Raw genomic sequence first — 11,461 nt, 5'->3', positions numbered from 1 at the left:
TACCCTTCCCCCACACATGCAAGGCCTCTCCTGTTATCAACATTCCCCACCAGAGTGGGGCATTTGTTACGAATGGTTAACCTACACTAACACATCATAACCACTCCAAAGTCCATAGTTTATCTTAGGGTTCACTCTTGGTATTGTACATTCTGTGGGTTTGGACAAATATATAGGGACATGTATCATTATAGTATCATACAGAATAAACGTATTTTCACTGCCCTACAAGTCCTCTATTCTCTGCCTATTCATCCCTCTCCCTCCAACCCCTGGCAACCACTGATCTTTTTTACTGTCTCCATAGTTTTGCCTGTTCCAGAATGTCATATAATTAGAATCATACAGTATATAGCCATTTCAAATTGCCTTCACTTAGTACTATGCATTCAAGTTTCCACCATGTGTTTTCGTGGCTTGATAGTTGATCTGTTTTTAGCACTAAATTCCGTTGTCTGGCAATACAACAGTTTATCCATTCACCTACTGAAGGACATCTCGGTTACTTCCAAGTTTGGGCAATTATGAATAAAGCTGCTCTAAACACCGATTTGCAGGTTTTTATGTGGACATAAGTTTTCAACTCCTTTGGGTAAATACCAAGTCGCACAATTGCTGGGTCATATGGTAAGTGTATGTTGAGGTTTGTAAAAAATTGCTAAGTTGTTTTCCACAGTGGCTGTACCATTCTGCATTCCCACCAGCAATGAATGAGAATTCTGGTTGCTCCACATCCTTGCCATAATTTGGTGTGGACAGTGTTTGGGATTTTGGTCATTCTAATTGGTATGTAGTGGTATCTCACTTGTGTTTTAATTTGTATTTCCTTGATGACATATGATATGGATCATCTTTTCATATGCTTATTATCCATCTCTGTATCTTCTTTGGTAGAAGATCTTTTTCCAGTTGTTTTAATCGGGTTATTAATATTCTTGTTGTTGAGTATTCAGAGTTCTTTGTATATTCTAGATAATAGTCCTCTATCAATTATGTCTTTTGAAAATATTTTCTCCTAGACTGTGGCTTGTCTTCTTATTCTCTTGACATGATCTTTTACAAGCAGTGGTTTTTAATTTTAATTACGTCCAGCTTATCAGTTATTCCTTCATGGATTGTGCTTTTGATTTTATACCTAAAAAGTCATTGCCATACTCAAGGTCATCTGTGTTTTCTCTTGTTATTTTCTAGGACTTTTATAGTTTTGCATTTTACATTTAGGTCTATGATCCATTTTTTGTTGTTGTTGTTGTTGTTTTTTGCGGTACGCGGGCCTCTCACCGCTGCGGCCTCTCCCATTGCGGAGCACAGGCTCCGGACGCGCAGGCTCAGCGGCCATGGCTCACGGGCCCAGTCGTTCCGCGGCATGTGGGATCCTCCCAGATGGGGGCACGAACCTGTGTTCCCTGCATCGGCAGGCGGACTCTCAACCACTGCACCACCAGGGAAGCCCCTGATCCATTTTAAGTTAACTTTTTTGAAGGGTATAAAGTCTGTGTCTAGACTCATTTTTTTTTGCATGATCTATCTGTCTATTCTTTCATCAGTACCTCACCATCTTGATTATTGTAGTTTCATAGTAAGTCTTGAGGTTGGGTAGCATCAGTCCTCCAACTGTGTTCTTCTCCTTCAATATTGTGTTGGCTATTCTGGGTATTTTGCCTCTCCATATAAACTTTAGAATCAATTTTTCAGTATCCACAAAATAACTTGCTGGAGTTTTGATTGGAATTGTATTGAATATATAGCTCAATTTGGGAAGAACGGACATCCTGACAATATTGAGTCTTCCTATCCATGAACATGGAATATCTATTTATTTAGTCCTTTGACTTTGTTCATCAGTGTATTTTAGTTTTCCTCATATATTGTACATATTTTGTTAGATTTATACCTAAGTATTTCATTTGGGTGGGGAGTGCTAATATAAATAAGTATTGTGTTTATAACTTTAAATTCAATTTTTTCATGGCTGGTATATAGGAAAGCAATTGACTTTTGCATATTAAGTTTGTATCCTGCCACCTGGCTGTAATCACTTATCAATTTCAGTAGTTTTTTCATTGATTCTTTCAGATTTTCTGTATAGATGATCATGTCACCTATGAACAAAGACGGTTTTATGTCTTTCTTCCCAATTTGTATACTTTAAATGTTCTTTTATTGTCTTATTGCATTAGCTAAACCTTAGAGTTATAATGTTTAAAAGGAGTGGTGAGAGGGGACATACTTGCCTTGTACCAGATCTCAGTGGGAAGCTTTGAGTTTCTCATCATTAAATATGATGTTAGCTGTAGATATTTTATAGAAATTGTCAAATTTGAAGTTCTTATCTAGTGCTAGTTTACTGAGTTTTTTTTTTTTTTTTTTTTTTTTTGGTACACGGGCCTCTCACTGTTGTGGCCTCTCCTGTTGCGGAACACAGGCTCCGGATGCGCAGGCTCAACGGCCATGGCTCATGGGCCCAACCGCTCGGCGGCATGTGGGATCCTCCCAGACTGGGGCACGAACCCATGTCCCCTGCGTCGGCAGGCAGACTCTCAACCACTGCGCCACCAGGGAAGCCCATGAGAGTTTTTTAAAAATATATTTATTTATTTATTTTTGGCTGAGTTGGGTCTTTGTTGCCGCGCGCGTGCTTTCTCTAGTTGTGGCGAGGGGGGCTACTCTTCGTTGCTGTGCACGGGCTTCTCGTTGCAGTGGCTTCTCTTGTTGCAGAGCATGGGCTCTAGGCGTGCGGGCTTCAGTAGTTGAGGCTCACGGGCTTAGTTGCTCCGTGGTGTGTGTGTGGGATCTTCCGGGACTAGGGCTGGAACCCGTGTCCCCTGCATTGGCAGGCAGATTCTTAACCGCTCCACCACCAGGGAAGCCCGAGAGGTTTTTTTTTTGTTTTGTTTTTTTAAAAATAAAAAATAGGTATTGGACTTTGTCAAACTCTTTTTCTGTATCTATTGATATGATCATGTGATTCTTCTTTTTTAGTTTGTTGATGTGATGGATTACATTAATTGATTTTCAGATGTTGAACGAGCCTTGCATACCTGGGATAAATCCCACTTGGTCATCTAGACTTTTTCAGCAGTACTATAAACAGAGGTTCAAATGAAAGATGTTTAATAAATTGGCTAGTCCTGAAGTAGAAGTGGTTCACTGTCAAGAGACGTAGACATACCTCTTCTTTCATATAAGAACCCAAAGTCAAGAGTGCAGTCTTTATTACTGCAACACTCATACATTTCTAGATTTTGATGTCAAAAAGTCATCTACAAAAGTTGATGCCCACACTTTCATTAAGTGCCCAGTACTGTAAGTTGCTAAAATAAAGCTGATACCTGTTGATTCATCTGTTTATGAGTCAGCTTTTATTTTAGCAGTATAAATACAAAAAAACCAGATCTCTGATTCAGCTTAAAAAAACTTAATTAAAATGGCCAAGTGTACTTTTGACTGAGAAGAGTCAGATCCTTGTTGTACGATTAGTTATTTAAAGCCACCTAGGTAGAGATGGATCCACAATTAACAATCATCCATTAATTAAACCAATCCCAAAGTCAAATACCTTTCAGGTATTGATACATGTATTATATTTTCTATTGATACAAAACAGGCATCTCAAGCTTAAAATTTCCCCTTCTCCTACCCATTCCTTTCAGTCTTCCCCATCTTTGTTAATGGCAACTGCAGTCTTTCAGTTGCTCAGGCCAAAAATCTTGACTCCTGTCTCTCACACTTCATATCTAACCCATCAGTAAACCCTGTCAGCAGTATCTTCAAGATATATTCAGAATTTGACCACTTCTCACCACTTGTACTGCTGTCATCTTGGCCAAGTTCTCAGCGTTTCTTACCTAGATTATCCTCCACACTTTCTCCCTGCTTTTGTCCTTGCCCACCCTACAGTCTATTCTCAACATATTTATACATTCAATAAATAGAACATGTATGCCTGAGTGTTCTCTCAGGCCCACAATTTCCAAACACTTTCCCCTCAGATAGACACAAAAAAGTTTTGGCATAAGGATGTTGCCTTAAAGGGACCTAAAACAAATCAGTTCATTCCTTTAAGTGCCCAGAGTCTTTGCCTTTTCAGACACTCATCCTCTCTTGCCTTGAATATTACTAGAATCTCTTGACTGGGCTTCATGCCTCCAGTTGCCTCCTTTCTAACACAGCCTCCATCAGAGTTCTTTCTAAATTGCTGACCTGATTATGCAATTTTCTTGCTTATGAAAACCTCACCATTTACCCTCAAGATTATTCGTCAGCCTTTCCAGCTTTGTCTACTGTACTTATACTCCACAAGCCAGACATTTTTACTATTTTAACTAAACTGAGCACACCTTTGAAAATCTGTTCACCTTTAAAGGCCAGGTTAAAATTTTACCTCCTCTGGGAAGTCTTCTCTAATACTTCCCATTCCCAACCACAGCATTATTAAATATTCCTTCAGCTGTGATCCTTGGCATTTTCCTAGCATAGACCTTACACAGTCTAGCCAGGAAATAATGTTATATTTCTTGCCACTGGATTTAGAGGTCTTTTAGGGTTGGGGGATCTAATTTTTTTATCTTTGTATTCCCATTGCCTTAACCCAGTGACTCATTCATATTACTAGTCAGTAAATGTTGTATATGAATCTCTCAGTCCCTTAAAACGTTACCATAACAAACCAAAATCAGATCAAACACAATGATAACCCTAATTTCAGGCAATGTTCAATCCAAAAATCAGGAGTGTAACCTAGATATCAGGATCCCCCTGGCGTTATGTCCTTCATGGCAGTATCCATGACCAATATAACTCAGGTATGAAATCTCGTTGAGTTTCAAAAAAATTCACCCACACCAAGCATTTCAAACACCTAATAACCAAAGTTTTGCAGGGCAAGGGGAAAGTGTCATCTAGCTCCTGCCATCTTGTTGACTCTCTTTTCCTCTACTTCTCCTCTCCTTGCCTTTGGAACACATTTATCTTATTTTCACTCTGGAATTTAAAAAACTTTCTCTGAAGGCTTAGTTCTAGTCAACATGCCTGGTCCACAGGAAGTCACCTAACTTTGGAGGCTATACTAGGTATTTTCTCAGCTAAGGAGATTACCTTAGATTCTCATTCTGACTAGTAAGACGGGAATATTCTTCTTGTTGTATCTTCTGCTGAGAAAAATATTTGCAGCATTTTGCAAATTTATCACATAAATTCTCTCCCCAAAGTGGGTGTGAAGAAGGCAAAACGTGTTGTTATCTGTAGTACCAGGGAATCAGAGCCCATCCATCCACCCACACAGCTCTCTCCCAGGCAGTGGTTCTCAAAGCTTAGTGTGCATTAGAACCATCTGGTGGGCTTATTTAAAACAGACTCCTGGGCCCCACGCTGGAGTTCCTGATTTAGGGGTGGGGCGGGACAGGATTTTGTATTTCCAAGTGGTTCCCAAGGTGATACTGATGCTGCTGGTGACTGCAGATTAAGTCAAACACTGAGGAGCTTTTAAAAATATCTATGTTCAGGCCACATACCAGACAAATTAAATTTGAATCTCTGGGGATAGATTCTGGGCCTTGTATTTTTAAAATCTCCTCAGGTAATTCCAATGTGCAGCTAAATTTGAGAACCTGTGCCCTATGGGATTGAATAAAACTCTTCTTTGGGCCCTGTTATAGTAGATGCTCAGGAAAATCCCTTTTATGGGACTTGAGGCTATCTCTACTATATATAATTATTTTCCTACTCATGGGAAGCAACTAGGAGCAAGAGATGGTGATTATTGGGAATTGTGCTTAAACAAGAATCTGTGTGTTTTTTCCTAGGAAAGCTGCACACCTACTTTTGAGACTTAATATTTGCAAACTACTTGTCAAAAGCCTTTCTTTCTTTCTTTAGAAATCGTATTTTCTTCTTTTATTTTAGGAAGGAAAGAAGGAAGGGAGAGAAGGAAAATGAGAAGGAGGAAAACAGGAAGGACAAAAGATCTGGCTCAAATGAAGTAAATGCACTGTGAACTTATCCCTAATACACCAGTTCTGCCCAAGAGAAGTAGTAAATGGCATTCCATTCAAAGATGTGTAAAGCCACCTAAGCTACAAAGCTGAAACCTGGAGCAGCATAGATGATATCCAGGTCTTGCATGGCCTTGTATTTGAAGTGGAATAAAAAGACTGATACCATTATTGGTATCTCGATCTCACTGCAAACAAAAGAATCAAATTAAGGACTGGTCCAAAGAGGAAAGGCATCCCTAATTTTGGCAGGCCCTAGGTTAGGCTCCTTTTGGAAAACTGCTTCCATTTCATGCAGTTGCTCAGACTGGGGAGAGTTGGTTTCCTCTAGCTTAACTCAATTATGCTGCCATCTTACATCTGCCTGGAAATGTATGGCCCTTGATTATTAGAATTGTGGCAGCATTAGAGTTTAAGGATGACCAGGAGAGAAGGCTGAATCTCCAGCCTGTTTTCCTTCACATTTTTTTTCTATGCACAGATCTTGCTTCACAGGAAGCATATTAGTTGGTCTAGTTTGCAATTAGGGCTTCAGGTTTGTTCTGGGGAATCTTTTCACCAGAGGATGAGATCTACTTTTCTCCACTTCTGGAGTTCTTGCTTGTTGGAAATTTGACCTCAAGGAGCTGAATCATATTTAAATCCATTGCAGTTGCTTATGTCTAGAACAGGTGCCTCAGAGTCCCAACTTGTTCAGTTTTGTTTCCTGAGAGCAGCCAGTGTTTTTTCCTCTCTTCTCTTCTTCCTGAATTATCTTCATGAAGACTGAAGATGCTGAGGACCCTTCTGGAATCCCTCAGGAATGCTTCACTATAGTGAAGTTTCCATAGTTCTTATATGACTTGTTACAATAAAACTTTACTCTCCAAACTGTTCAAAAACCCCTTGTTTTCTACTCATTGCAAAAATCTAGTCTTATTATGTATGAAGAGAGCTTTTCTCCCTCTCACTGGTTCACAAATCCCTATGGTTCTAAACCATAGGGACGCCTAAACCCTTTTCAAGTGATAGATGTTTAGTCAGATGTATGGGCAACTTTGACATTACACGTGACTTCTGCCACTGGGACCTGTTAACTCGCTAATTTCCTTTCTTCACTGACTGTGTCCTACTAGTCTCAACACTGTAGTGACCTGTTATAACCAGAACTCAAAATTCTCCTTTCCAATTCCTGGTCCTTCCCAGGAGCACCTCTGGTTTTTTAATAAGCAGCAGCCTATACCAGAGGCTCCAATGCTTACACAATAGTAATCTCACAAGAGGGGCCAGGTCTCTACGAGATCTGCCTTGGTGAGCAGACGGAGCTCTGCATCTGTCCAGAAGGCAGACTTTGAACCCTTGTGCCCCTTCCAGTACAACTGCAGATGCAAACTAGTATATATAGAATGGATAAACAGCAAGGTCCTACTTAATAGCACAGGGAACTATATTCAATACCCTGTCATAAACCATAATGGAAAAGAATATGAAAAAGAATATATATATATATATATATAACTGAATCACTTTGCTGTACATCAGCAACTAACACAACACTGTAAATCAACTATACTTCAATAAGTATAGCTAAGTCCAGCTAAGTCAGTCCCCAAAGCCTGTAGTGGTGAGAGAAGTCTGCAGGGAAAAAACAGAAATTTCAGTTCAGTTTCGAAGACCTGGAATTTGAAGAGTTGTAGGGGAAGTTAAAAGTACATTCTAGGTGGAGGATCATTGGGAACTACACTGTCTCATCGCAACCTGCTCTTGAACACAACACAGCTTCTCACACCTGCTCCTGGTACACCGGGACCTCAAACAGAACGCATCCGGCAGCGGAAGAAACCTCTCCTGGAACTGCGGGGCTCAAATCCTGCAAGCCGGGAACCTCCGGAGAGAACCGACTCTCCCCACTTCCGCTTCTGGCTCCTCAGGCTCCGCCTTAGCGGAAGCGGTCTGTAGGGGAAGAAAAGAGTGAGACACCCTCGGTGGCGCAGGCGCGCCGTGGGCTGATGCGATGGCGCTGTTGGGACCTGTGAACAGGTATCTTCTGCTCATGGCACAGGAACACCTGGAGTTCCGCCTGCCGGTAAGCGCCGCAGTGACCTCCACCTCTTTCTTCTGGAGAGGACGGCGGGGTGGAGGTTGGTGTGCGGGCGGAGGCGACCCACGCAGTCCGAGCCCGCGGGCATTGGGCGTCTGTGTTTGTCGGGGAGATCACGCGTCCCCCGCAGTCCCTCGGCCCCCGGGATTGGTCTGAGATCTGCGGAGGGTGTGAGAGAGAAGTCCGAGACAGCCTCTCAGCCTTGCTAAGCATTTTCATTCATTCTTCAGCCCATGTGCCAGGTACCGGAGTCAGGCAGGTGAATATGACTGGTCCTCTCCCTCCTGGAGCTCTTCATCTAGAGAATAGAGACAGCAGACAGAAGTACTCAGGGTAGTGTTTTAAGTGTCGAGTATGCGGGCCAGGTTTCGTGGGGGTTGGCGTAGTGGTGGCGATGGTGGGTGGTAGGGTTAGATGATGAAAAAGTTGGGGAAATTGTTTTATTTATTCATTCAAGAAACATTTTCAGAGTACCTGTAATTGAATATTCTGGACGCTGGGGATATAATGATGACAAAGTTTCTATCTTCAAGGAGTTTACTGTCTAGGCTAAGGGATGAGCAGATGCATAAATATAGCACCATGAAATAACGTTGGTAAGTGCAGTGATAGGTAGGGAAATATCAGCATATAGAAGGGAAATATGATCCACCTGAGGGGTGGGTGATGTTGGCCATTAAGATGGCTTCCAGGACGGCATGACACTTGAACTGTAACCTAAAAGAAGAGTAGGAGTTAGCCAGGCCAAGGAGAGACATAAGTAAATTAGAATTACAAGCTATTCATTATTACTGCATTACCAAATATGTAGCAAAGAATGACAAGAAGAGAGCAGGAGAGGAGGGTAGGGTTCAGAAAATGCAAAGCCTTAAATACTCTGGATCTTAGAAGGGGACTTTATTGAAGAATTTTAAGGAAGTGACAGAATCAGATTTCTTGTTAAGAAATCACTTTGGCTGCAGTACGGAGGATGGATTTGAGAGGAATAAGGAGTTGGGAGTTGAGTCTGTTGGAATAGTCTTGTTAATTAAGAAGGTCTGAACTAGGGCAGGGGGTAAGAGGATGGAATAGACTGGGGAAATATTTAGGTGATAAAATCATCAGGGCTTGGGCTTCCCTGGTGGCGCAGTGGTTGAGAGTCTGCCTGCCGATGCAGGGGACACGGGTTCGTGCCCCGGTCCAGGAAGATCCCACATGCCGCAGAGCGGCTGGGCCCGTGAGCCATGGCCACTGAGCGGCTGGGCCCGTGAGCCATGGCCACTGAGCGGCTGGGCCCGTGAGCCATGGCCACTGAGCCTGCGCGTCCGGAGCCTGTGCTCCGCAACGGGAGAGGCCACAACAGTGAGAGGCCCGCGTACTGCAAAACAAACAAACAAACAAAAAGTCATCAGAGCTTGATGATTGATTGAAGGTGGGGGCAAGAGGGGCCAATCAAGGATGATTCCTGGGATGGATATAAGGGTGTTTCCACTTAAAATAGAGAGCACAGGCAGCTTTATGATTTAAATTTTGGTTATGCTGAATTTGTTATGCTTGTGTAACATCAAATGGAGATGACCAGGAGGCAGTGAATATGAGTATGCACAGATGTTGCTAGAGCTGCACGTACTGGTAATTAATATTTGGGAGTCTTCTGCATATGAACTCTAGGAGAGAAAATGAAATTATTCAGAGAAAGCATAGCTTCAAAAGAGTGGTGGGCCAAATGCAGGTACTTGGAAGCATTGATATTAAGGGGAATTGGGAAAAGGAGGTCATGAAGAAGATAGGCAAGTATCAGAATAGGAAGTATGTGAGACCATAAAAATCAAGAGGGTAAAGTTTTAGGATTTTGCTAGAGTGGTTGTGTAGTTTTAGGCAAAGAAGCCAGATTGCTTGGTTTAGTGGTCACTGGAAAATGAGGAAGGGGAGATAGACGGTTCTTAACATAAGAAGGGAAAGTAAGAGATTGGTTAACAGTTTGAGGGGGCCCTAGAGTCAAGGGAGGATCCCTATCCCTCTTGGAGAAATTGGCATGTTTGTAGGCTGAAGGGAAGGGGAAAATGGATATAAGGACACAGTGGGAGGTGTTGGCCTTTCAGTAGAAGGGGAGCGTGGGCAGAGGAGACTTAAGATGGGTGCGGGTAGTTGTCTGAGGGCCTGTTTTCTGGGTAATGAATGAGTCAAGGTTATTTCTTGAAAGATGGGGGACCAAGTGATTGAATGGAGAAATTGAGAAAAATAGTAAAATCTGAAATAATCATTGAGAGCAAAGAGGGAGCTGATGAGCTACAACAGTTGAGTAGAGAAGAACTCAGGTGTTAGAGCGAGGCTGAAAACCCAGCTGAGGGTGAAGAGCATGTATTTGTAATTGTGCCAGGGTTCTGTGATTTTCTTCAGTTGTGTTCAACTCACTGGCCTTAGGAGTTTTGAAGGAAGATTGTGGCATTGATTCGGGACTAATGTGTTGCTGGGCAGGTGTGTTGATAAGATGGGGTGCAAGGACATAGAATTTCATGGAAGAAGTAATATTTTAATGAGATCTTAATTGATAAAGGAGATATTCTGGGGATGAAGAGGACCAGAAAGCCCATTTCAGTGAGAAATTAAAGCAAATGTAGAGGCACAGAGGGATGGTTGATTATGGTGGTTTGTGTGTGGGATGTGAGGGGAAGGAGGATGAAGTAATGGGCACTGAGGCTAGAGAGGTGGGTAGGATCCAGATTTTGAAGTGTTATGAAACCATTGGAAGGAATTTGGATTTTGTTTTAGATTTAATGGAGAGCCTTTTTTTTTTTTTTTTCCTTTTTAAGCCAGAAAGTGACAAACACTTTTTCTTTTAAAATCACTAAGTGACTAGCAATCATTTGTGTTTTAAAAAGATAGTTCTGGAGTACCAGAGAAAAGATACCACTTAGAGGATACTGGGGTGGAACTAGAGAGAAGCCAAGGACGGTGAGTGCCTATAGTCAGATAATGCAGGGAGAATGGAGTGGTTAGGCTGCAGTCTTAAAAATAGCATCCGTAGTATTTGCTGGTTTTACCTGTTTTTTCTTTCTTAAATTCTTCTTAGTATCTTTCCCTTGTGCCAGTTTAATCTTCCAAAAGCTCAGCCCTCTTTTCTGTCTCTATTGTCCCAAGGCTGAAACTCTAGTCTGGCATTCAAGGCCTGCAGTTGCATGGTTTTCTCCTCTGTGTCCTCCCACCCCCTCCTCCCACAAACAATGCAGCCAAAATAGACTTCCCCATTATTCCCTGAATGATGCCCTCTTGTTTGGGTCTTTCCTATCCCACTCTTCATTTTACTGATTTTATATAGTCAATATTCATTTAGATTTGCCCACATTTTTGTTTATTTTAGGTTTATATTTTTTACTTGATTCTTTTTCAAATGTGCAATTTCCTTTTT

The 11,461-nt window shown here is 41.8% G+C and overlaps 1 protein-coding gene across 1 annotated transcript in view; it reads left to right on the top strand.

Annotated features, from left to right (window-relative positions):
* Nucleotides 1-7,953: 7,953 nt before the first annotated feature.
* The window catches only part of TRMT11 (tRNA methyltransferase 11 homolog), a 62,877-nt gene continuing 59,369 nt past the window's right edge, over nucleotides 7,954-11,461 (top strand). Inside the window, exon 1 of the mRNA XM_082633449.1 lies at nucleotides 7,954-8,058. Coding sequence (XP_082489575.1) covers nucleotides 7,987-8,058 — 72 coding nt within the window. The 5' untranslated portion in view covers nucleotides 7,954-7,986. The remainder of the gene's footprint in view (nucleotides 8,059-11,461) is intronic.

The sequence above is a fragment of the Mesoplodon mirus genome (assembly GCF_964341445.2).
Source record: "Mesoplodon mirus genome assembly, chromosome: 10".
In the NCBI taxonomy this organism is placed as follows: Eukaryota; Metazoa; Chordata; class Mammalia; order Artiodactyla; family Ziphiidae; genus Mesoplodon; species Mesoplodon mirus.
The sequence above is the reverse complement of the archived record's forward strand: the minus strand, read 5'-3'. Positions and strand labels throughout refer to the sequence as shown.